At 45.4% G+C, this 27,182-nt stretch overlaps 1 protein-coding gene across 1 annotated transcript in view; it reads left to right on the top strand.

The window, feature by feature from the left end:
* Window positions 1–18,238: 18,238 nt before the first annotated feature.
* Window positions 18,239–27,182, top strand: part of LOC306917668 (myosin light chain 3, skeletal muscle isoform-like) — a 407,220-nt gene continuing 398,276 nt past the window's right edge. The window contains exons 1-4 of the mRNA XM_079495958.1: window positions 18,239–18,320; window positions 24,609–24,752; window positions 24,893–25,063; window positions 25,757–25,834. Of these exons, the coding sequence (XP_079352084.1) occupies window positions 24,895–25,063; window positions 25,757–25,834 (247 nt within the window). The 5' untranslated portion in view covers window positions 18,239–18,320; window positions 24,609–24,752; window positions 24,893–24,894. The remainder of the gene's footprint in view (window positions 18,321–24,608; window positions 24,753–24,892; window positions 25,064–25,756; window positions 25,835–27,182) is intronic.

Below are 27,182 nucleotides of genomic sequence, written 5' to 3'. Positions count from 1 at the left end.
CTGCCTTCTGCGTTCAGCTGTCTGCCGTCCAGCCTCTCCCACCAACCCCTCACTGGGGAAGATTCCGGGAGGAAGACAGAAGAGGGGTGAGTTGTCCTGTTACCTGAATGAGGCAGTACAGTGGCGACATGAATAAACACACAGATTTGAAGCAATAATACATACAGTTTTATATACAGTAGCGCTTCTCAAGATACTCAAAGTCGCTTTACAGAACAGAATAACGTAAACAATTGTATTCGAAAAATATAGTTTAAAAGGTGAAAAAACTAGAAAACAAGGTAGACAAACCAAGGATTTATGTATTAGGGAAAGCAAGTCTGAAAAGGTGGGTTTTTGAGTGTGCTTTAAGCAATAGATAGATAGAAGTAGGTCTTGACCTGTGCTTTAAAAATGTCTACAGAGGCTGCCTGTGGAAGGTACAGTGTTATTAAACTACAGAGGCTGCCTGTGGAAGGTACAGTGTTATTAAACTACAGAGGCTGCCTGTGGAAGGTACAGTGTTATTAAACTACAGAGCCTGCCTGTGGAAGGTACAGTGTTATTAAACTACAGAGGCTGCCTGTGGAAGGTACAGTGTTATTAAACTACAGAGGCTTATAAAATAACAGTAAAATAATAAAAAACTCACTCCGGTGCTTTCCCGTTCTTCCTCCCAGAGTTTTCCCCAGTGAGAGGGACAACGTAATAGTTTTCCCCAGTGAGAGGGACAACGTAATAGTTTTCCCCAGTGAGAGGGACAACGTAATAGTTTTCCCCAGTGAGAGGGACAACGTAATATGCTTCTGGCTGTTTATATTCTTTTTGGAAAAATATGAAAAGATACTCCTATGGAAAGGCTTCATCATTTTACTGTTGTTGACCCTATAAACTATTTCGTATAATTTAAGGTTTTGCCGACTCAAATGGTACCTCGTCAGATAATCAATTTACAATTTAGGCATTTATCAGACGCTCTTAATCCAGAGTGATTTACAATGAGCAAAAAAACAAAAAGCATGGCTATACATCACATACATAAAACGTAGTTATCATGAAACATGTGTAAGCTATAAAATGCAAGTCTGTATAAGTCTGTATAAAATGCTATCTAAGTCTACATAAAGTTCTAAGGGGCTATATGGTAAGTGCTACAGGCCATGATGGAGTCTGAAGAGGTGGGTTTTCAGACTATGGCGGAAGATTGGGAGTGAGTCTGCAGTTCTGACTGCAATGGGAAGTGCATTCCACAGTTTAGATTGGGAGTGAGTCTGTAGTTCTGATTGTAGTGGGAAGTTCATTCCATAGTTTAGATTGGGAGTGAGTCTGTAGTTCTGACTGTAATGGGAAGTTCATTCCATAGTTTAGATTGGGAGTGAGTCTGTAGTTCTGACTGTAGTGGGAAGTTCATTCCATAGTTTAGATTGGGAGTGAGTCTGTAGTTGTCTCCACCAGGCCGAAGGCATGGGGAGAGAGTATGTTTTGCACTCCGTCCGTCCGTCCGTCCGTCCGTCCGTGCGTGTGTCCGTCCGTCCATCCGTCTGTGAACAGCTAATCTCTGGCACCGTTGGCTTGATCGCAGCCATACTCTGCACACACACTCCCTGAATGCCAGAGCTGAACCTCTGCCCCAAAGTTTTCACATTGGCCTGTTATAGCGCCACCAGGAGGCCGCTTTGTGCAAAACAAATGTTTTGACAGTACACCTACAGATTCTGTCCAAACATTACGCAAATTGGTACACAGTCTCTCTAGAGCCATTCAACGAAACGGGTCTTTCAGATTTTTCAGACTCCATCCTGATTGGCTAAGATTGGCTTCCAAAGTTTGCAGGAGTGCTCAGTTTCAAACAAAATGCTGCAAATCATGAACACATCGTCTGATTTCCGTGAAATTGCGCACGCACATTCCCACTAGGCCGAGGAAGAAATGCCACGTTAACATTTTCAACTCAGCCTCATGGTGGCGCTATAACTGTCCGAAAAGTGTTTTTACCTCCAACTGCACGGATTTGTGGATAACTTTGTATGCCAACTCCCTAGAGGCCAAGGAAAAACCTTTGCCTGGAATTTTTCACATCTGCTCTTTATAGCGCCACCAGGAGGCCGACATATGTAAAACACATTTTCTAATATTACTCCTTCAGATTTTATCCAAATTTCACGCAAATCGGTACACATGCTCTCCATAGTCATGTGATCAAGACAGGTTTGTTTGATTTCTCATAATCCACCTTCATTGCCTACGATTGGCTTCTAAACTTTTCAGGTTCAGGAGTAGCCCGCTTTGTACCCGTTTTGTACAAATCGTCACAACTACTCAACGCAACGTCCGATTGTGGTGAAACTGTGCATGCATATTCCCACTAGGCTGAGGAAGAAATGCCACTTGACAGTTTTCAAATCAGCCTCATGGTGGCGCTACAACAGGCCAAGCCGTGTCGCGCGCACACACACACACACACACACACACACACTTATATTACTCCTAAACATTTTGACAAACATCACACACACTCCTATCCTCCTGGTGGAGACCTGTGCCCAGAAGGGCACTTTCTCTAGTTCTGACTGTAATGGGAAGTTCATTCCATAGTTTAGATTGGGAGTGAGTCTGTAGTTCTGACTGTAATGGGAAGTTCATTCCATAGTTTAGATTGGGAGTGAGTCTGTAGTTCTGACTGTAATGGGAAGTTCATTCCATAGTTTAGATTGGGAGTGATTCTGTAGTTCTGACTGTAATGGGAAGTTCATTCCATAGTTTAGATTGGGAGTGAGTCTAGTTATGACTGTAATGGGAAGTTCATTCCATAGTTTTGGAGCCAAAAGGGAGATGTATATAATAAAATCACACCCGTGTGAACTGAGTGGTGTAAGGTCTTATATAGCCTGTCTGACGTAATGAAATCATGTCTGACGTAATGAAATCACACCCGGGTGAACAGAGTGAACATAGCAACCATGCTCATTTTTTCTGCACAGACTAACAATGTCTGTCTGACGTAATTAAATCACACCCGGGTGAACAGGGTGAACATAGCAACCATGCTCATTTTTTCTGCACTAACAAAGCCAGTTGTAGGAGTGGTTTACACCACTCAATAAGATCTATATAATCCCCACATAGCCTACAATACAACAACCGTGAACCCACTTCACTGTAGTGAAGACATACATTATGTTTGTACTTGCTTTAAGCAAGAGTATAGATAGAAGTAGGTCTTGAGCTGTGCTTTAAAAATGTCTACAGAGGCTGCCTTTTTCGAAGGTAGTTTATTAAACTACAGAGGCTGCCTTTCGAAGGTAGTTTATTAAACTACAGAGGCTGCCTTTTTCGAAGGTAGTTTATTAAACTACAGAGGCTGCCTTTTTCGAAGGTAGTTTATTAAACTACAGAGGCTGCCTTTCGAAGGTAGTTTATTAAACTACAGAGGCTGCCTGTGGAAGGTAGTTTATTAAACTACAGAGGCTGCCTTTCGAAGGTAGTTTATTAAACTACAGAGGCTGCCTGTGGAAGGTAGTTTATTAAACTACAGAGGCTTCCTGTGGAAGGTAGTTTATTAAACTACAGAGGCTGCCTGTGGAAGGTAGTTTATTAAACTACAGAGGCTGCCTGTGGAAGGTACAGTGTTATTAAACTAAAGAGGCTGCCTGTCGAAGGTAGTTTATTAAACTACAGAGGCTGCCTGTGGAAGGTACAGTGTTATTAAACTACAGAGGCTGCCTGTGGAAGGTACAGTGTTATTAAACTACAGAGGCTGCCTGTGGAAGGTACAGTGTTATTAAACTACAGAGGCTGCCTGTGGAAGGTACAGTGTTATTAAACTACAGAGGCTGCCTGTGGAAGGTACAGTGTTATTAAACTACAGAGGCTGCCTGTGGAAGGTACAGTGTTATTAAACTACAGAGGCTGCCTGTCGAAGGTACAGTGTTATTAAACTACAGAGGCTGCCTGTGGAAGGTACAGTGTTATTAAACTACAGAGGCTGCCTGTCGAAGGTACAGTGGGAGTTTGTTCCACGCCGTCTGCCCGTTGAAGCAAATAGCTGCTTCACCGTAGTTTTTAGTTAGTTAGTTAGTTTTTTTAGGCACAGTGAGCAGGCTTGGGAAGGTTTGGGACATATTTAGGCAGGCAGTCATGTAGGTAGGACGGTTTGGGACATATTTAGACAGGCAGTCATGTAGGTAGGAAGGTTTGGGACATGTTTAGGCAGGCAGTCATGTATAGGTAGGAAGGTTTGGGACATATTTAGACAGGCAGTCATGTAGGTAGGAAGGTTTGGGACATGTTTAGGCAGGCAGTCATGTAGGTAGGAAGGTTTGGGACATATTTAGACAGGCAGTCATGTAGGTAGGAAGGTTTGGGACATATTTAGACAGGCAGTCATAGAGGGGTATGAAGGTGCGAGGCCATTGAGCTTTATAAACAAGTAAAATCATTTTAAAATCTACCCTAAAAACAACAGGGAGCCAATGTAGTGAAGCTAAAAATGCAAACGGGTTTGTGACTTTTCACAGCTGGACCTGTGGAGACTGGAGTTGTCTTATATACTAACTAAGCCCCCGAGGTTTATTATACCAAATCTCTTCTGCGGAAATAGACGATCACGACGTGTCGGCTATTTTCACCCAAGTGTTTGCCTCAGAAGTTAGAACAGGGATTTAGAGACACTATGGGGTTAACATAATTGCGCCGTTGGCACAGCGTGTGATGATCGTCTTTCATTCGGACACGATGCCGACACTTGTTCTAATCCCAGCGTCAACAAACCAACGGCTCAGCTGTGTGACTCTGTCCATCGTGGTGGTAGAACGGCGTGTGACCAAAACGCCACGCGATGGAAAGGTTGAACAGCTATGCAGCAGTGGTGATTCCATCGACTAAAACTAAGACGAGAAATGTTCGTCGACTACCTTAAGTTTTTCCACTGATGAAAACTAAATGGACACTAAATCAAAACTAAGCTATGATGACTAAGACATAGACTAAATATACTGACAATTTCATCAACAAATACAAACTAGACTAAAATGTTAGGAAGGGACTAGTGGACAAGAGATCCAGTATAAGTTATTTTACACTTGGTTGCATGCTGAAAATAGCAGATCTACAAGCTCACAACGCGTAGCCGCAAGCTTGTAGATGGGCTATTTTCAGCAAGTGTAAAAACAGTCATTACGACGGCATCAAGGCCCTGCCAAAATACATTTTAGTCGACTAAATCAACTGTAGATTTGGTCAACTAAAATCTTATGACATTTAGTCGACTAAAACTGGACTAACACTAAAACATTCCAGGTGACTAAAATGTGACTAAAACTAAATGAAAACTATTCAAAAGTCTAGGACTAAAACTAAAATCTAAGTTTGCTGCCAAAAACAACACTGCTATGAGGTCACACAACGAGGTTGAAATTAAAAGCATATACATTGTTTATGGGTTTAAAAAGGCTTTCCTATAAAAGTGGGTCTTTAATTTAGTTTTAAAAATAGCCAAGGAGCTAATATAGATCTCAGGTCTGATGGCAGGCTGTTCCAGAGCCTGGGAGCCCTGCTTGAAAAGGCCCTAAAAGGCCCTTATATCCCCCTTTGTCACCATGTGTGTTCTAGGCACCTCTCGGCTGAGATCAGATTCTAAAAATGTTTTCTAAATACTGACAGTTTTCTGAAAAAGCTTTGTATCTATGTCAGTCGTTCTTTGATTTTTCAAAAATAGCAGACCTAGTGGCGCGCTACGAGCTTGTAGATCTGATATTTTTCAATAGCTAAAGCATAACATAATGCTAACACCAAAAGGGGTTCCCGCCCAGAATGGGTTAAGAAGATCCGCTATGTATTGCGGTGCCAGGCCATTCTGAGCTTTAAAAGTCAGTATTAAAATCTTAAAATCAATTCTAAAATGTACCTGTAGGCAGCCAGTGTAGTGAGGCCAGTATACCGTACTGGTGATGTGTTCAGATTATCTTGTTCCAGTGATGAGTGTTGCGGCTGCGTTCTGTACCAACTGTAGGCTGTGTATGGATCTGTTCTGTACTGTAGGCTGTGTATGGATCTGTTCTGTACTGTAGGCTGTGTATGGATCCATCCTGTACTGTAGGCTGTGTATGGATCTGTTCTGTACTGTAGGCTGTGTATGGATCTGTTCTGTACTGTAGGCTGTGTATGGATCTGTTCTGTACTGTAGGCTGTGTATGGATCTGTTCTGTACTGTAGGCTGTGTATGGATCCATCCTGTACTGTAGGCTGTGTATGGATCTGTTCTGTACTGTAGGCTGTGTATGGATCTGTTCATGGATCTGTTCTGTACTGTAGGCTGTGTATGGATCTGTTCTGTACTGTAGGCTGTGTATGGATCTGTTCTGTACTGTAGGCTGTGTATGGATCTGTTCTGTACTGTAGGCTGTGTATGGATCTGTTCTGTAGGCTGTGTATGGATCCATCCTGTTCTGTAGGCTGTGTATGGATCCTGTAGGCTGTGTATGGATCTGTTCTGTACTGTATGCTGTTTATGGATCCATCCTGTACTGTAGGCTGTGTATGGATCTGTTCTGTAGGCTGTGTATGGATCCATCCTGTACTGTAGGCTGTGTATGGATCTGTTCTGTATTAACTGTAGGCTGTGTATGGATCCGTACTGTACTGTAGGCTGTGTATGGATCCATCCTGTACTGTAGGCTGTGTATGGATCTGTTCTGTATTAACTGTAGGCTGTGTATGGATCCGTTCTGTACTGTAGGCTGTGTATGGATCCTGTAGGCTGTGTATGGATCCTGTAGGCTGTGTATGGATCCTGTAGGCTGTGTATGGATCTGTTCTGTATTAACTGTAGGCTGTGTATGGATCTGTTCTGTAGGCTGTGTATGGATCTGTTCTGTAGGCTGTGTATGGATCTGTTCTGTAGGCTGTGTATGGATCCTGTAGGCTGTGTATGGATCCTGTAGGCTGTGTATGGATCCGTTCTGTACTGTAGGCTGTGTATGGATCCGTTCTGTACTGTAGGCTGTGTATGGATCCGTTCTGTACTGTAGGCTGTGTATGGATCCTGTAGGCTGTGTATGGATCCTGTAGGCTGTATATGGATCCGTCCTGTACTGTAGGCTGTGTATGGATCCTGTAGGCTGTGTATGGATCCTGTAGGCTGTGTATGGATCCTGTAGGCTGTATATGGATCCGTCCTGTACTGTAGGCTGTGTATGGATCCTGTAGGCTGTGTATGGATCCTGTAGGCTGTGTATGGATCCGTTCTGTACTGTAGGCTGTGTATGGATCCTGTAGGCTGTGTATGGATCTGTTCTGTAGGCTGTGTATGGATCCTGTAGGCTGTGTATGGATCTGTTCTGTAGGCTGTGTATGGATCCTGTAGGCTGTGTATGGATCCTGTACTATAACTGTAGGCTGTGTATGGATCCTGTAGGCTGTGTATGGATCCTGTAGGCTGTGTATGGATCTGTTCTGTAGGCTGTGTATGGATCTGTTCTGTAGGCTGTATATGGATCCTGTACTATAACTGTAGGCTGTGTATGGATCCTGTAGGATGTGTATGGATCCTGTAGGCTGTGTATGGATCCTGTAGGCTGTGTATGGATCTGTTCTGTAGGCTGTGTATGGATCTGTTCTGTAGGCTGTGTATGGATCCTGTAGGCTGTGTATGGATCCTGTAGGCTGTGTATGGATCTGTTCTGTAGGCTGTGTATGGATCTGTTCTGTAGGCTGTGTATGGATCCTGTAGGCTGTGTATGGATCCTGTAGGATGTGTATGGATCCTGTAGGCTGTGTATGGATCCTGTAGGCTGTGTATGGATCCGTTCTGTACTGTAGGCTGTGTATGGATCTGTTCTGTAGGCTGTGTATGGATCCTGTAGGCTGTGTATGGATCCTGTAGGCTGTGTATGGATCCTGTAGGCTGTGTATGGATCTGTTCTGTAGGCTGTGTATGGATCCTGTAGGCTGTGTATGGATCCTTTGCTGAGTGATGAATAGAGGAAGTTACAATAGTCCAAACGGGATGAAAGGAGTGCATTGACAACTTTTATAAAGTTAGGGCCGGGGTGGAAACATGGGATTTTAAACTGTATACTGTGTATTTATTATTTATGTATTTCATTTTACGCTCTCAAGAGTTAAAGATCTATAAGGGTCCATTTGGTTACCAACTCTCCCATCATTCAGCTGTATGAGGACCACCTGGAACCACTGAGCTTGTAGATCTGTTTATTTTCTTTATTTTTTAGATTCTTTGGCCTATTTTCTGCTGCTTCTCGTTTTGGAGGAGGGGAAATTGAACCAAATAATTACTGAGTCAGTAAATTAGTAATATAAAATAAGAATTGAACTCTAGTTAAAGAATGATTGATCCAGGAAATAATGATGTAGGTTTGGCCTTAGCGTGCGTGCGTGCGTGCGTGCGTGCGTGCGTGCGTGCGTGTGTGTGTGTGTGTGTGTATACGGCGCTCTTGGCTCTGTTGCCAAGTCTACTATTCCAAATAAGGCTCAGGTAACATGGGTTAGGGGTGGTAAGGGGGTGGGTTTAGGGTAACATGCTGAGAATCCGTTCGGTGACAACGCTGCCACTGCACTGCTTTTTTAAGCCCCTCGTGGAGGTCCGGCCCGGTGGCTTTACGACCCCCAGACCCTGGGGGGGGGGGGGGGGGGGGGGGGGGCTATATGACCCCAGACCCTGACCTCAGTGCCATCTGTGCGGGGCGGGGGGGGGCAACATGGGGGGTGGATGTACTTTGGAAGCTGCTGTATTTCTCTCACTCACGCAGACTTGGCAACCCTGAGTCCAAGCAGAGCAGAAAGTGAGCCTCCGTCAACCAGCGGTAAAAATAGAGCTCATCTGTCCAGGGGGCATGGCCTCTGTCCAGGGGGCGTGGCCTATGTCTCCGGCATGTCTTCCAACTCCTGTCTGTGTCTCTCTCTGTCCCTCTCTCTCTTTCTCTGTCTCTCTATCTCGCTCTCTGTCTCTCTATCTCTCTCTCTGTCCCTCTCTCTCCCTCTCTGTCCCTCTCTCTCTCTCTGTCTCTCTCTCTCTCTGTCCCTCTCTCTGTCTCTGTCCCTCTCTCTCTCTCTCTCTCTGTCCCTCTCTCTCCCTCTCTCTCTCTGTCTTTTTTTAGGAGCTTTATTGGCGTGAGAAAACATACGTTTACATTGTTGCCAAAGCGAGTGTTAAAGTAGTAAACATAGTTATGTCATACAGAGCGCCGAAGTCCTGACGTCACTCGCTCATCCCCTCGATTCCCCTGGTTCTAAAGTCCTGACGTCACTCGCTCATCCCCTCGATTCCCCTGGTTCTAAAGTCCTGACGTCACTCGCTCATCCCCTCGATTCCCCTGGTTCTAAAGTCCTGACGTCACTCGCTCATCCCCTCGATTCCCCTGGTTCTAAAGTCCTGACGTCACTCGCTCATCCCCTCGATTCCCCTGGTTCTAAAGTCCTGACGTCACTCGCTCATCCCCTCGATTCCCCTGGTTCTAAAGTCCTGACGTCACTCGCTCATCCCCTCGATTCCCCTGGTTCACAGAAGTAATTTCTCTAAGGAGAATAACATGGGCTCATCTTAATATCGTCTACTATAAGCATTGTGGTCCAAAAATAAACAAGCTGTCTCTGCGTTATTGTCAGGGAGGTGTCTCTGTATCGTTATATTGTCAGGGAGGTGTCTCTGTATCGTTATATTGTCAAGGAGGTGTCTCTGTATCGTTATATTGTCAAGGAGGTGTCTCTGTATCGCTATATTGTCAAGGAGGTGTCTCTGTATCGTTCATATATGATATAGTCTGTTTCTAGCGAAAATGGAACTAATTCAGCAGCAGTAACAATAGCGTTTTCTCTCAGTCAGTTGATTCTTCATATCCATATAGCTATTTAACACTGTTACTGAACACACTCTCTATAGCAATGACTCACAACAATAGCTCACAATATAGAGCTATTTAACACTGTTACTGAACACACTCTATAGCAATGATTACTGTCACAATATAGAGCTATTTAACACTGTTACTGAACACACACTCTATAGCAATGATTACTGTCACAATATAGAGCTATTTAACACTGTTACTGAACACACACTCTATAGCAATGATTACTGTCACAATATAGAGCTATTTAACACTGTTACTGAACACACACTCTATAGCAATGATTACTGTCACAATATAGAGCTATTTAACACTGTTACTGAACACACTCTATAGCAATGATTACTGTCACAATATAGAGCTATTTAACACTGTTACTGAACACACTCTATAGCAGGGGTTCTCAACCCGTGGGTCGCGACCCCTCGGGGGGTCGCCAAATTATTTTGGGGGGTCCCCAATTTTTTTTATGACAGTAATCATTGCTATAGAGTCTATAGCAATGATTACTGTCACAATATAGTTGGTCATTTTAACCAACACAACTCACTCAAAGCCTTAACTTGGCCACTGGAACATGTTTCTGAGAATTGGGACAATGCCAGCAGGGAATGTACTCTCTGTCCCTCCACACGTGCAAACCCGCGATGCTGTTATGCAGTGGTGGAAAGTAATTAGGTACTTTTACTCAAGTACTGTACTTAAGTACAATTTTGAGGTGTTTGTACTTTACTTGAGTATTTCCAATTTCCAGTACTTGTACTTCTACTATCACTACATCTCGGAGCCAAACTTTGTACTTTTACTTCAATACAATTATTTGAAAACTTTAGTTACTAGTTACTTTGGCGATTTTACTTTTGATTGGAAAACATGCATTGACCACGTCAACCCTATACATTTCGGCCAATTGAAAATAGCCGATCTATAAGCTCACAATGCGTCGTGTTGCGATGCATTGTGAGCTTGTAGATCTGCTATTTGTGTCCTAGTACTATACTATATCCTAGTACTATAGTGTAGTGTAGTATACGGTCTAGTACCATCATCCTAGTACTATACTATATCCTAGTACTATGGTATTTTTTACTTTACTTTATGTGTTTATTTGGACAATGCATATTAATGGACGTCACATGGACGTAAATACACCGGATATAGCACAGTTGCTAATTTTCATCCGCGAAAATTATTCCTGACCTCTGACCTCAGCCCAGCACCTGCTATTTAGTGAGTGGATGTGTGTGCTTTGTCTGTACTCACAATAGGGACACACAGACGAGACAGATCTGTGAATTTATTATAAAGCGGTGGTTCTCAAACTGAGCTCCGGGGGTCCCTAGGGGTCCACCCATATGGAGTTACAGGTCTGTTACTCTTGAGGGCCCTAAAGTATTTTGTTGAGACTCTGAATTAATATTGTGTAGCAACATCAATCGAAACGTTTACGCTTTGCATGGGTTCAATACTTGCGATTTCCAGCTTGGCGTGAGCCGCTGGAAAACTGGGATGTTGATGACGATAATTTGACAAAAATCTAGTAGCCGCGCCAACGCGTATATCTAATGATGGAGCGGGTGCACAAAGACCCGCCCGGCAGCACTGTTTAATGCAATTAATTTGTGCGAGTTATACGTATTTCTTTTTTAATGTTTTTTTGTGGCTTTCGCCTTTATTTTATATATTTTAAGGAGGGACAGACAGTAGGCTGACAGGAAATGGGGAGAGAGATGGAGGGGGGGTGACATGCAGTAAAGGCCATCGGGATCGGGAGTCAAACCCGCGGCACACTGCCAGACTGGATTACCAGACAAGGTGCCTGGACCTCTGAGCCCCAGGATGGACCGCTGAGCCATTATAAGTATTTTTAAAAGTCAATGGACCATAAAATAAGCAAGCAGCACGTGCAGACAATACACTAGTTCTATATTTCAATAATTGTATTATTATTATTCATTATTATATTTTCACAATCTGATACAACGCCGGCTAGCCTACTTTCTAATGTTTTGATAATTCGTGCGACAGATGTATGCATATGACGGTAGAGTTTCAATATAGTGTATTTAAGAAGAATTAAGATGATCAGGTAATATAATTGTGAAAAATAATAATAACGAAATGATTGAAACAAAGAACTAGTGAATAGTGTGCTAGCGTGCTGCTTGTTTATGTTATGGACATACATACTGTACAACTTTGTCATGAATAATTCCACAAAAAATAAATCGCACAAATAAATTGCATTAAACCGGGCGGGTCTTTGCGCAACCGCTCCGTCATTTATAGATATATGCCGCGCCAACGCTGCACCGTGAACTTCTCAAACTGAGCTCGGGGGACCGTAGGGGGTCTCGGGGGACCGTAGGGGGTCCGTAGGGGGTCTCGGGGGACCGTAAGGGGTCTCGGGGGACCGTAGGGGGTCTTGGGGGACCGTAGGGGGACCGTAGGGGGTCCGTCCACACACAGTTACAGGTCTGTATAACTCTTGGAGTGTGAAAAATGTATTTGAGTACATTTTGCACTCAGGGATTTATTTGTGTCTAGATCTCGGGGTCCCAGAGATAGAAAACGGGGTCCTTGAAATTCCAAAGTTTGAGAAGCCAACTGTGGTAGATATTTGTGGACAGCTGCTGATCTGACCGGCACGCCTCTCCCTCGGACCCTCCTCGATACTATCTGGACTGGTGAGACGTAGGAGACCACAGTCCTGTAGACCTCCCGGTGCCTGCAGTCCCCCAACAACACACACACAGGTTGACCCAGGGTGACCCCTCCAAAAATGCAGTGTCCTTTAATTAAGTGGTTCTCAGAGTGGGGGTCCGGGGACCCCCAGGGGTCCTTGAGGGGGTTCCAGGGGGTCCGGGGACCCCCAGGGGTCCTTGAGGGGGCCCAGGGGTCCTTGAGGGGGGTCCGGGGACCCACAGGGGTCCTTGAGGGGGCCCAGGGGTCCTTGAGGGGGGTCCTTGAGGGGGTTCCAGGGGGTCCGGGGACCCACAGGGGTCCTTGAGGGGGTTCCAGGGGTCCTTGAGGGGGTTCCAGGGGGTCCGGGGACCCCCAGGGGTCCTTGAGGGGGCCCAGGGGTCCTTGAGGGGGTTCCAGGGGGTCCGGGGACCCCCTGGGGTCCTTGAGGGGGCCCAGGGGTCCTTGAGGGGGTTCCAGGGGGTCCCCAGCTAAACGTGTTCAAGGACCACTTTTCAACCTAACTGGTCCTCACTAATGATCATTATAAAATAGCACGATTGTTTTCTACTCGGTCTGTGTCTCATAGGAGGGCTGTCCGTCCACAGTGTGTCTCATAGGAGGGCTGTCCGTCCACAGTGTGTCTCATAGGAGGGCTGTCCGTCCACAGTGTGTCTCATAGGAGGGCTGTCCGTCCACAGTGTGTCTCATAGGAGGGTAGTCCGTCCACAGTGTGTCTCATAGGAGGGTAGTCCGTCCACAGTGTGTCTCATAGGAGGGCTGTCTGTCCACAGTGTGTCTCATAGGAGGGCTGTCCGTCCACAGTGTGTCTCATAGGAGGGTAGTCCGTCCACAGTGTGTCTCATAGGAGGGCTGTCTGTCCACAGTGTGTCTCATAGGAGGGCTGTCCGTCCACAGTGTGTCTCATAGGAGGGTAGTCCGTCCACAGTGCGTCTCATAGGAGGGTAGTCCGTCCACAGTGTGTCTCATAGGAGGGTAGTCCGTCCACAGTGTGTCTCATAGGAGGGCTGTCCGTCCACAGTGGGAGGGTAGTCTGTCCACAGTGTGTCTCATAGGAGGGCTGTCCGTCCACAGTGGGTCTCATAGGAGGGTAGTCTGTCCACAGTGTGTCTCATAGGAGGGCTGTCTGTCCACAGTGTGTCTCATAGGAGGGCTGTCCGTCCACAGTGGGAGGGTAGTCTGTCCACAGTGTGTCTCATAGGAGGGCTGTCCGTCCACAGTGGGTCTCATAGGAGGGTAGTCTGTCCACAGTGTGTCTCATAGGAGGGCTGTCCGTCCACAGTGGGTCTCATAGGAGGGTAGTCTGTCCACAGTGGGTCTCATAGGAGGGTAGTCTGTCCACAGTGTGTCTCATAGGAGGGCTGTCTGTCCACAGTGTGTCTCATAGGAGGGCTGTCCGTCCACAGTGTGTCTCATAGGAGGGCTGTCCGTCCACAGTGTGTCTGATAGGAGGGCTGTCTGTCCACAGTGTGTCTCATAGGAGGGCTGTCCGTCCACAGTGGGTCTCATAGGAGGGTAGTCTGTCCACAGTGTGTCTCATAGGAGGGCTGTCTGTCCACAGTGTGTCTCATAGGAGGGCTGTCCGTCCACAGTGTGTCTCATAGGAGGGTAGTCTGTCCACAGTGTGTCTCATAGGAGGGCTGTCTGTCCACAGTGTGTCTCATAGGAGGGCTGTCCGTCCACAGTGTGTCTCATAGGAGGGCTGTCCGTCCACAGTGGGAGGGTAGTCTGTCCACAGTGTGTCTCATAGGAGGGCTGCCTGTCCACAGTGTGTCTCATAGGAGGGCTGTCTGTCCACAGTGTGTCTCATAGGAGGGCTGTCTGTCCACTGTGTGTGTCTCATAGGACGGCTGTCCGTCCACAGTGTGTCTCATAGGAGGGCTGTCCGTCCACAGTGGGAGGGTAGTCTGTCCACAGTGTGTCTCATAGGAGGGCTGCCTGTCCACAGTGTGTCTCATAGGAGGGCTGTCTGTCCACAGTGTGTCTCATAGGAGGGCTGTCTGTCCGCAGTGTGTCTCATAGGACGGCTGTCCGTCCACCGGTTATATCATCGTTAGGCAGATTTGTTTTTAAACCAGATTTTAAAATATATATATTTAGATTTGTATCATCGTGAGAACGATGGCTTCCATTTTCACATTGCAACTTTTCACCATGGATTCCCATCGATGATGTCACTGGTGGACGGCAGGTTTCTGGACTGCCCACAGCCCTCCTATGAGACACAGACTGGTTTCTGAACTGCCCACAGCCCTCCTATGAGACACAGGCTGGTTTCTGAACTGCCCACAGCCCTCCTATGAGACAGACTGGTTTCTGAACTGCCCACAGCCCTCCTATGAGACACAGACTGGTTTCTGGACAGCCCACAGCCCTCCTATGAGACACAGACTGGTTTCTGAACTACCCACAGCCCTCTTATGAGACACAGACTGGTTTCTGAACTGCCCACAGCCCAGACACAGACTGGTTTCTGGACTGCCCACAGCCCTCCTATGAGACACAGACTGGTTTATGAACTGCCCACAGCCCTCTTATGAGACACAGACTGGTTTCTAAACTGCCCACAGCCCAGACACAGACTGGTTTCTGGACTGCCCACAGCCCTCCTATGAGACACAGACTGGTTTCTGGACTGCCCACAGCCCTCCTATGAGACACAGACTGGTTTCTGGACTGCCCACAGCCCTCCTATGAGACACAGACTGGTTTCTGGACTGCCCACAGCCCTCCTATGAGACACAGACTGGTTTCTGGACTGCCCACAGCCCTCCTATGAGACACAGACTGGTTTCTGGACTGCCCACAGCCCTCCTATGAGACACAGACTGGTTTCTGAACCGCCCACAGCCCTCCTATGAGACACAGACTGGTTTCTGAACTGCCCACAGCCCTCCTATGAGACACAGACTGGTTTCTGAACTGCCCACAGCCCTCCTATGAGACACAGACTGGTTTCTGAACCGCCCACAGCCCTCCTATGAGACACAGACTGGTTTCTGACCTGCCCACAGCCCTCCTATGAGACACAGACTGGTTTCTGAACCGCCCACAGCCCTCCTATGAGACACAGACTGGTTTCTGAACTGCCCACAGCCCTCCTATGAGACACAGACTGGTTTCTGAACTGCCCACAGCCCTCCTATGAGACACAGACTGGTTTCTGAACCGCCCACAGCCCTCCTATGAGACACAGACTGGTTTCTGAACTGCCCACAGCCCTCCTATGAGACACATACTGGTTTCTGAACCGCCCACAGCCCTCCTATGAGACACAGACTGGTTTCTGAACTGCCCACAGCCCTCCTATGAGACACAGACTGGTTTCTGACCTGCCCACAGCCCTCCTATGAGACACAGACTGGTTTCTGACCTGCCCACAGCCCTCCTATGAGACACAGACTGGTTTCTTTACTGCCCACAGCCCTCCTATGAGACACAGACTGGTTTCTGAACCGCCCACAGCCCTCCTATGAGACACAGACTGGTTTCTGAACCGCCCACAGCCCTCCTATGAGACACAGACTGGTATTTTGGTGGTATTTTATAATGATCATTAGTGAGGATCAAGTATATGAAAAGTGGTGAAGTGGTCCTTTAATATTAACCACTTCAACCCAATTTACGCTGTGTTGAACAACTCAGATCTTGTGTTGGGTTCTCTCTCTGTGGCATAAAATATGTTCTGATGCGTCCGCAGCCAAAACCATGGCTCCAAAAGTTTGAGACCCACTGCTTTCATTTTGTATAATTATTCTGATATCACTGCATTAACTTTTCTATTTTCAGGTAACAGACTTCTCAGCCGGTCAGATATTGTGGCCTATCCTCAGGTCAGATACTGTACTGGCCTATCCTGAGGTCAGATACTGTACTGGCCTATGAGGCTGATTCAGGGTACATGTATGTTGGGACAGGATTATAGGCTGATTCACGGTACATGTATGTTGGGACAGGATTACAGGCTGATTCAGGGTACATGTATGTTGGGACAGGATTACAGGCTGATTCAGGGTACATGTATGTTGGGACAGGATTACAGGCTGATTCAGGGTACATGTATGTTGGGACAGGATTACAGACTGATTCAGCGTACATGTGTTTCCTACACTCTCAGAAGCTGCTTTTACACTGACTTTTTGCCTTCCGTCTATTAACCATATGAGGAGGTCAGCTCTCTCACAGTTTAAAAATATCTTTCTGACTTGAGTCCTAAGTCTCAAATAGCCAAGGAGTCCAGGAGCTAGACAGATCTATGGCTTTTACAACCTTTTGGTGTTTAATTCATGTCCTGTCCCCCCCCCCCCCCCCCCCCTACCACCGTAGACATCTGTGCACGCGTCGGAGACGATAATCAACAGTGTTATTTTCAATGTCAGTGATTAGGAGTGACTTTCAATGCTGCCCTAAGGAGTCTTGAGTTGACACAGTTTAAAAATAACCCCGTCCCCTTCTAGAGGCCTCCCTGTCCCCCCTGCTCGAGGGGGGGGGGGGCGTCTCCCCTTACTGTTTTGCCCTAAGAAAGATATGGATGGTTCCAGGCGGTCACCGGACCCCACCCTGCTACGGGACCCCCCCCTGTGGTGACATCACAGCCCTGGGATACATAAGAAGGGTGTTCTGAGCGGGGCTCAGGACCACTCTCTCTTGGGACTCCGGCTTCTGTTCTCCTTTCTTTCCCCTGCGTCGACGTCCACCTTCCACTCTCTCCAAAATGGTGTGTACCCCCCAAAACAACATGGTGTATTTCATGGCGTTTTTGTTTGTTTCTTGAGGAGGTTTTCTGGGTGCTGTCTGTGGTGTGTTGGGGCTCGCGGTTACCACACTTGGATTTACTACTTTTTTTTTAGATTTGATTTTAATCAGAGCAGTTCTTTGTGGCATTGTTTTTCAACAACCCCCCCCTTCCGCCCAAATGATGACTTCATTGAGGTTTCTTTGGTAGAATGGATAAATCAAGACTGGCTTTTTTTCTCTCCTCATTGCATTTATAATTTATAATTCAGTTCATTTCTCTGAGGATTGTTTGTGAAGAAAAACCCTTTGGAATATATCAATTTCTCCTTATCGTTCCTGTAGGCTTATATATATATATATATATATATATATATCTGGACGGATGGATTTAATGTATATTTGATTCACCGTCTCAGCGCGTTTTGCATCATCTAGTTAACATGGTTTAGAGACTTTAGACAGTCTCTAAACCATGATAATATGCAGCTCAATGCAACGAGGGTTCAGTTTGTTGTGCTTGTCCAGAATTCATAGAAAGTGGCTGTTCATTAACTTTTTTCCATTCTCTGTGTGTGTGTGTGTGTGTGTGTGTGTGTGTGTGTGTGTGTGTGTGTGTGTGTGTGTGTGTGTGTGTGTGTGTGTGTGTGTGTGTGTGTGTGTGTATGCGCACGCGCCTATGCGTGCGTGCACGTGTAATTGTCTCTGTGTGTACGTGGTGTGTGTGTGCGTGCGTGTGTGGTGTGCGTGCGTGTTTCTGTGTGTGTGTGTGTGTGTGTGTGTGTCTGTGTTTGTGTGTGGCGTGTGTGCGTGTTTCTGTGTGTGTGTGCGTGTGTGTGCGTGCGGGTTTCTGTGTGCGTGTGTGTGTGTGTGTGTGTGTGTGTGTGTGTGTGTGTGTGCGTGTGTGCATGTGTGCGTGTGTGTGTGTGTGTGTGTGTGTGTGCGTGTGTGCGTGTGTGCATGTGTGTGTGTGTGTGTGTGTGTGACAGGCGGATGCACCTGCAGCAGCAGCAGACTTCTCAGCAGAGCAGATTGAGGGTAAGAAAAAAATCACTCCCGTGTGAAGTGAGGGGCTCTCAGATTACATCATATAAGCTCAGACACATATGACGTAAATTCTCCATTCATTGTCAATGAGATTTAATGTTTGTGTTAGGACAAGAATCTACACTATATAGCGTTGCAGTCCCGCCCCCTACCAGGGCCCAGTCCCGCCCCCTACCAGGGCCCAGGAAATGATTCCCCGTTCATTTTCCTCATAGACATTTCAAAAAGACCTTTTAAGCCTCGTACAAAGCCAACTCTTGTCGTGACAAATCATGGCAACAAACAAAAAATTTCGGCCCGAACAAATAATTAGAAAGAAGAAGAAAACAGCAGGTTACAACACTTTGTTTCTTGTTTTTCTTCTTTGTAATTATTTGTTTGGTCCAAAATATTGTGTTCATTGTCATGATTTGTCACGACTCGAGTTGGCTTCGTACGACGCTTAAAAGGTCTTTAAATAAATACGTTTTGAAATGTCTATGAGGAAGAAATTGCATTGGGAATTATTTCCTGGGCCTGGCGTCGTCATGAAAGGGGGCGGGACTGCGACGCTCTATAGCTGAATATAGGAGGGGCTAGGGGCTAGGATCTAGGAGCTAGGGGCTAGGATCTAGGAGCTAGGGGCTAGGATCTAGGAGCTAGGGGCTAGGAGCTAGGGGCTAGGGGTGCCACGCACCAAACTGTGGTGCGTGGCACCCCTTGTGGTGCGCAAGCGCCTTCCAGGGGGTGCTGTGGTGCGTGGCACCCCTTGTGGTGCGCGAGCGCCTTCCAGGGGGTGTGGTGCGCGAGCGCCTTCCAGGGGGTGCGCAACATGAAAAGGCTAATGGTGGTGCTATGGATTTTTTAGACAGTAAATATATTAACATACTGTATTATGCCAATATATGGCATATGGCAAGTATATGCAGAATATAGCCTATGTTGCATATATATATGCCATATTCAGGTTCATATATGTGCATATATGTGTGTATATATAGGAAATATATATAGCTTATGCAATTTTTATTTCCATGTGGGGTGTGCGTCAGCTAGGTCAGGAGGTAACAGGGGGTGCGTCAGCTAGGTCAGGAGGTAACAGGGGGTGCATGGCAAAAAAGGTTTGGAAACCACATGCACTATAGCTGAATATTAGGGGCTAGCGCCCTAAAAATCTACACTATAGCTGAAGATTAGGGGCTAGCGCCCTATACATCTACACTATAGCTGAATATTAGGGGCTAGCGCCCCTCAAAAACCGCCACAAACACTCCGGGTCCTCACACCTCCCTAACATTCCATTCCTGCTCCCGTCGTCCAGTCGTCCAAACACACACAGACTCTTAGATGAAAGGTCTCAGTCCTCAGTCTCTGGGGAATGGACCAGTACCGCATGTCTTGTACTGAAAATAGCCGATCTACAAGCTCACAACACGTCGCAGCTGCAACGTGTTGTGAGCTTGTAGATCGGCTATTTTCAGTTATTAGTTGTTTTGACATTACTTATATTTGTATTTGAAGTGGTCAAACCAGCAGTAGAATACTAGTTTAGAAGTAGTTACGTTTAGACTAAAGGACTATAGATACCGTAAGATTTTACTTTTTCAATTTTGTTGGTGTTTGTTGAGCTCCCATGTGTGTGTTTTCTATCCCCACAAATATGCAATTTTGAACAATCAAGCTTTTATGGAAATTGCTCTCAGGAACAGCTCAACTGATTTGGTCGTATTTGTGATGTCATCAATGTCACCCTACTTTGTATAATTCCTCCCTCTCTTCAGTCTTCAGTTCCAAATTTGCATTTCCACTTTGTTTACAATGTCGGCCATTGTTGATTTTCCAAGCTGGCATGGAATGGAAACATGCCTGGTTTTATCTAAGCATCAGTATTATAATAACTCAAATATCAAATATCAGCGCCCCCACCACCACCTCAGGACATTGTGGTACTGCAGCTAAAACTGCTTCAGAAGCACACAAAAAAGAACTAATAAATAATAATAATAAACTTTATTTGTATAGCACCTTTCATACAGAAATGCAACTCAAAGTGCTTCACAGGGCAGAACATACAAATAGCAATAAAACACATACAAGCAGTTAGAAGGATAAAACAATGCCATGGACTGGTTGTATCAGAGTGGTGATTGAGGCCCATTAGAGATAAGTTTGAGGGACATAAACAATATGATATTAGATATTAAAAACTGTTTTAAAAATTCACCTTATAGCTGCTCTCCACCAGGGTGTAAAATGGACTCTATTCTACTCTAAACCAGTGTTAATGTAACTCTAAGGGTGTAAAATGAACTCTATTCTACTCTAAACCAGTGTTAATGTAACTCTAAGGGTGTACAATGGACTCTATTCTACTCTAAACCAGTGTTAATGTAACTCTAAGGGTGAAAAATGGACACAAAATGGACTCTATTCTACTCTAAACCAGTGTTAATTTAACTCCACCAGGGTGTGAAATGGACACAAAATGGACTCTAGTCTAAACCAGTGTTACCCCCCCCCCTCCCCCCAGAAGCCAATATTGTTCGCTCTGAAATATATATTCAAAGATTTGCGCCGCATTTTTACGATTTTTCAAAAATAGCAGACCTACAAGCTCATAGCGCGCCACTCGGTGGCGCGCTATGAGCTTGTAGATCTGCTATTTTTCAATAGCTAAAGTATAACATAATGCTTAGTTAAAACACCAAAAGGGGTTCCCGTCCAGAATGGGTTAATGTAACTCTAAGGGTGTAAAATTAACTCTATTCTAAACCAACGGTTCACAAACGTTTTAGCCTGTGATCCAAAAGAGAAATGCGACGTTTGCCCCGGGACCCAAAACTAGTGAAAATAGCAGATCTACAAGCTCACAACATGGCGCGAAGCGACGCGTTGTGAGCTTGTACAGATCTGCTATTTTCACTACTTCTTAAACATTTTCTAATTTCTGGAAAGTTCTTAGGTTTTTCTTAGATTTCTTCATAAAAAAGTTAAACACTCTTTTACAACTAAAGAGTGTAGATCTGCTATTTTCAAATAGCCCTATACATTTAAAAAATGTATAGGGCTGAAGTGTTTCATGTTGTAATAATAGTATAGTAGAGTAAAAGTACAATATTTGCCTCTGAGATGTAGTGGAGTAGAAGTAAAAGTACTGGAAATTGGAGTAAAGTACAAATGCCTCGGCATTAAAAACAGTACTTTGTAAACGTATTACTTTCCCCCACTGATGCTAAAGAGCCTCCCAGAAGCAAATATATGAGTTAAAAACACTCGCTGTGAAAGAATATATATTCAAAGATTTGCGCCACATTTTCTCGATTAAAAAAGGAATCTCAGATCTACAAGCTCAGATCCACCGAGTAGCCCAGCTACGAGCTTTGTAGATCTGCTATTTTCCAACAGCTCTAATAAAGTATAACATAATGCTAAAAAGTAAAACACCAAAAGGGGTTCCCGTGTACGTCCCGAGTGGGTTGAAGTCGGGCAGTAGCTGTTTGACTATTATGGGACGTCAGCGTGTGGATTCCTCAGCGTAAGGACATGCCGCGCATGGCTCCACGTCTTCTACGGCCCATATTAACACCTCTCTGGCTGCGAGGCGTAAAGGAACACCATGCCAAGGCCGGACGGCCCGGCTCGGAATAGACCACGACACCAAATACCCCCCACACCCCCCCCGACAGCTGCCTCCTAGGAATGGAACCCCTATGTGTGTTCCTCCTCTAAACCGGGACCCGTTTTACAACATTTACCAGACGCTCCTAATGCAGAGAGAACAACACATGGTAATACATCATCATCTAATGCAGAGAGAACAACACATGGTAATACATCATCATCAATGCATTAAAAACAAATAGTCATCAAGAATCATACGTCAGCTGAGAACCTAACAGTAGAGTATCTGTACAGTAAAACTATGTGTAATTAAACTATACGTATACATATATACTAAATATTATACATATATAAGTATACACTCTGTATACTTATATATGTATGTCTACATAAGATTATGCTATCTAAATTACCTATGGTTTAACCTTTGCATACGAGAGAGAGAGAGAGAGATTGATAGAGAGAGATTGATAGAGAGAGAGAGAGAGAGAGATTGATAGAGAGAGAGAGAGATTGATAGAGTAGTAGTATTACCTATTCAATTAATTCATTGACCTCCTAATATCTTACAGTTGTAGTTCACTTTGTGTGTGTGTGTGTGTGTGTGTGTGTGTGTGTGTGTGTGTGTGCGTGTGCGTGTGCGTGTGCGTGCGTGTGCGTGCGTGTGCGCGTGTGTGAGTGTGTGAGTGTGTGTGTGTGTTCTTGACATTGATTCATCTCAACATAAATGTATGATCTGAGAAAGCCTAAATGTAGCACTTCACCCACATAGCCATCAATCAATCAATCAATCAATCAATCATATTATAGAAATGTTAATATTCCATATTGGTCCTCGTCCTCCCTCTGACATGTTCAACTTCAACTTTATTGTCACGTAACAATTTTCTTTTTAAAGAAGAATTGGGTGAAATAATGTTTGGTATAGAAGCTCCCACCTGTTTTCAGGAAAGGGAAGAATAAGAAAGAAAGAAAGAAAGAAAGAAAGAAAGAAAGAAAGAAAGAATACAAGCAGCCATTTTGACAAATCAACAATGCAAGTCTTTGTATGCATGTTTTTGTAGGATAAACATGCCTTAGTATTCTGTTTGGTTATTTGAATATTAAGCATTTCAAAATGCTTTTATATACTCCCCCAAAAATATATAAATGAAAATAGATAGATATATAGATAGATAGATAGATAGATAGATAGATAGATAGATAGATAGATAGATAGATAGATAGATAGATAGATAGATAGATAGATAGATAGATAGCCTGACTGACTGACTGCTGTCAGAGGTGTTCATTTCAGCAGCATCAGCATTCTGCTGTGGAACTCAAACAGGAGCTCGGCCTCCGTCTGTCCGTCTGTCCCTATTTGGCCGGGGTTAAATTGTCCGGACATATCGGCTGTGTCCCCCCCCCCCGGGTGGTGGGTCTCTTAGGAGGGGCTTTAGGGGGGCCGGGTGTGTGGCGGACGGGCACAGCTGTTGCTGTTACTGCTGTTTTGAAAATCACATGGGGAGCATCCCCCCCCCCCCCACATGGGAGCACCCCCCCCCCACATGGGAGCACCCCCCCCCCACATAGAAGCATCCCCCCCCCCCCCCACATGGGAGCACCCCCCCCCCCCCCACATGGGAGCATTACTCTTCCAACAGATCAAAGTCAACGTCTCTCTGTACTGTTCTTTCCCTCCTATCGTTCTGCATCTCATTCCAGCTGCCTGTCGCTGCTGATTAGCCGCGGACAGACAGACAGGTGTGCTAAATGTGCAGCGTTGCTGACCCCCCCCCCCCCCCCCCCCCCCCCGATATAGCCTGCCAGCTCATACCTGGCATAGCTGACCTTTAGAGACGGAGCAGACAGGACGTCCAGGGTTAATCTCCCCTGCAGGGTCTTCTTGGCTTAGCGTTGTCCTTGATCACTAGTTAAACTAACTAACTAGTACATTTACCTGATCAGTAGCAGTTAAACCCACTGCTCCTGATCCTATAGGACTATTACTTCTCCCTTCTGGCTCCAAAACTACGGAATGAACTTCCCATTGCAGTCAGAACTACAGACTCACTCCCAATCTAAACTATGGAATGAACTTCCCATTGCAGTCAGAACTACAGACTCACTCCCAATCTAAACTATGGAATGAACTTCCCATTGCAGTCAGAACTACAGACTCACTCCCAATCTAAACTATGGAATGAACTTCCCATTGCAGTCAGAACTACAGACTCACTCCCAATCTAAACTATGGAATGAACTTCCCATTGCAGTCAGAACTACAGACTCACTCCCAATCTAAACTATGGAATGAACTTCCCATTGCAGTCAGAACTACAGACTCACTCCCAATCTAAACTATGGAATGAACTTCCCATTGCAGTCAGAACTACAGACTCACTCCCAAGCTAAACTATGGAATGAACTTCCCATTGCAGTCAGAACTACAGACTCACTCCCAATCTAAACTATGGAATGAACTTCCCATTGCAGTCAGAACTACAGACTCACTCCCAATCTAAACTATGGAATGAACTTCCCATTACAGTCAGAACTACAGAACTACTCAGTACATGTTTACTGTTACACACAGAAAATGCATGTATTATTTCATATAAGACACAAAGATGTACTCTGTTACAGAATGTACTCTCTCCATGTTGAATTCCGTTTCCGTTTCCGTTTTGTGTCCAGACTTCAAGGAGGCGTTCGGTCTCTTCGACAGAGTCGGTGACAGCCAGGTGGCCTACAACCAGGTGGCCGATATCTGCAGGGCTCTGGGCCAGAACCCCACCAACAAGGAGGTCGCCCTCATCCTGGGAAAACCAACCGCAGACGGTGAGAGGCCACACACACACACACACACACACACACACACACACACACACACACAATCACACATGATACATCATCAAACCCGTTTTAAATGCGTGTGTACGCTCGCTCATGGTGTCTCTTCCGTCCGTTCCGTCTCTCAGACATGGCCAACAAGAGGATCAACTTCGAGGCCTTCCTGCCCATGCTGAAGATAGTCGACTCTGCCCCCAAGGGAACCTACGATGACTACGTTGAGGGTCTGCGCGTCTTCGACAAGGAGGGCAACGGCACCGTGATGGGCGCTGAGCTGCGCATCGTGCTCTCCACCCTGGGTAAGGCCTCTAAAACTACAACATGACATCACTCACCGCCGTGTAGTCTTCTAAAGGTTATGAAACTACAACATGACATCACTCACCCTGGGTGAGGCTCCAGGCCTATTCATAGTCCGGTTTGAGGTGATAGCTGATCACCGAGGTGTAGTCTTCTAAAGGTTATGAAACTACAACATGACATCACTCACCGCCGTGTAGTCTTCTAAAGGTTATGAAACTACAACATGACATCACTCACCACCGTGTAGTCTTCTAAAGGTTATGAAACTACAACATGACATCACTCACCGCCGTGTTGTTTTCTAAAGGTTATGATGTACTCTAGGGCCATAAGACTACAAGACTACGATTTTTGACATTCAAGGAGATCGATTTGTTTATAGTTTATGGCCCTCATTTATCAACGCGGTGTACACCCATATTTTGGCGTACACCGTGTTGATAAATGAGGGCCTATATGTTGTGTTTGTAGTCATGTGACATGTCATGTGATATGTTTCTAGTTTAGATGTTGTGTTTCTGGTCATGTGACATGTCATGTGATATGTTTCTAGTTTAGATGTTGTGTTTCTGGTCATGTGACATGTCATGTGATATGTTTCTAGTTTAGATGTTGTGTTTCTGGTCATGTGACATGTTTCTAGTTTAGATGTTGTGTTTCTGGTCATGTGACATGTCATGTGATCACAGGAGAGAAGATGAATGAGAAGGAGATTGACGAGCTGATGGCGGGACAGGAGGACGAGAACGGCACCATCCACTACGAGGGTACGACGTCACCACTCCTTATATGGACACTTCCTGTTCGGGCACTTCACCACACAGTGGTTCCCAAAGTGGGGTCCGGGGACTGCCTCAAGGACCCCCAGGGGTCCTTGAGGCAGTTCCAGGGGGTCCCCAGCTAAATGACAGTTTGGAACCAAATGGACCCTTATGGGTCTGTAACTCTGAGAGTGTACACACATTTGTACACTCTCAGAGTTAACTTAACATTGATTTTACAATATAAATTATTGGGGGTCCCAGAGATAGAAATGCCATTAAATGGGGGTCCCGTAGACTGCATGTCAAAATGGGGGTTCATAAACGGGTTGAGAATCACTGCTAAAGCCGTAAGAATCTTCTCTCATGGGGGGGTTCCTGGGGGGTTCCTGGGGGGGTTCATGGGGGGGTTCCTGGCATATCCTTTCAAATGGGGGTCCGCTGGATAATTAGTGTAATTTTGGGGGTCCTTGACGTGAAACGGTCACACCTTTTGGTGTTTTAAGCATTATGTTATGCTTTCGCAATTGAAAAATAGCAGATCTACAAGCTCGTAGCGCGGCACTCAGAGCTTGTAGATCTGCTATTTTTGAAAAATCGTGGAAATGTGGCCCAAATGTTTGAATATATTCTTTCAACCGAACGTTTTTAACTCAAATCTTTGCTTCTGGGAAGAGAACACTGGTTCTCAAACTTCGTCACGTCAAGGACCCCCAAAGTGACACTAATTAGCCTGCGGACCCCCATTTGAAAACATGCCAGGGACCCCCATAGGGACCCCCATAGGGACCCCCATAAGAGAAGATTTAGCAGTGATTCTCAACCCGTTTAATTTCAAGGACCCCCCAGTTTGACATGCATTAGTCTACGGACCCCCCATTTAATGGCATTTCTATCTCTGGGACCCCCAATTTATATTGTAAAATCAATTTGAATTAATTAGTTAAACGGGTCCGTTTGGTTCCATTTGTACACTCAGAGTTACAGACCCATAAGGGTCCATTTGTTTCCAAACTATAATTTAGCTGGGGACCCCCTGGAACTCCCTCAAGGACCCCTGGGGGTCCCCGGACCCTACCTTAGGAACCACTGATTTAGTAAATGTAACATATTACTTTGAAATAAAAGCAATAAAGGTACATTAGAATAATTGATATTATTGACATTTTGAAGTCTAGTCCATTAAATCAGTTCAATTAACTGGCTCCGCCCCTAATTCCAGTGTTTTAAACCATTGGTTCTCAACCTTTTCAGTCCTCCCAAAATAATCATATTTGAACATCTCTCTCTCTCTCCCTGTCTCTCTCTCTCTCTCTCTCTCCCTGTCTCTCTCTCTCTCTCTCTCTCTCTCTCT

Source organism: Electrona antarctica, assembly GCF_951216825.1.
Source record: "Electrona antarctica genome assembly, chromosome: 24".
NCBI classification, from domain to species: Eukaryota; Metazoa; Chordata; class Actinopteri; order Myctophiformes; family Myctophidae; genus Electrona; species Electrona antarctica.
The sequence above is the reverse complement of the archived record's forward strand: the minus strand, read 5'-3'. Positions and strand labels throughout refer to the sequence as shown.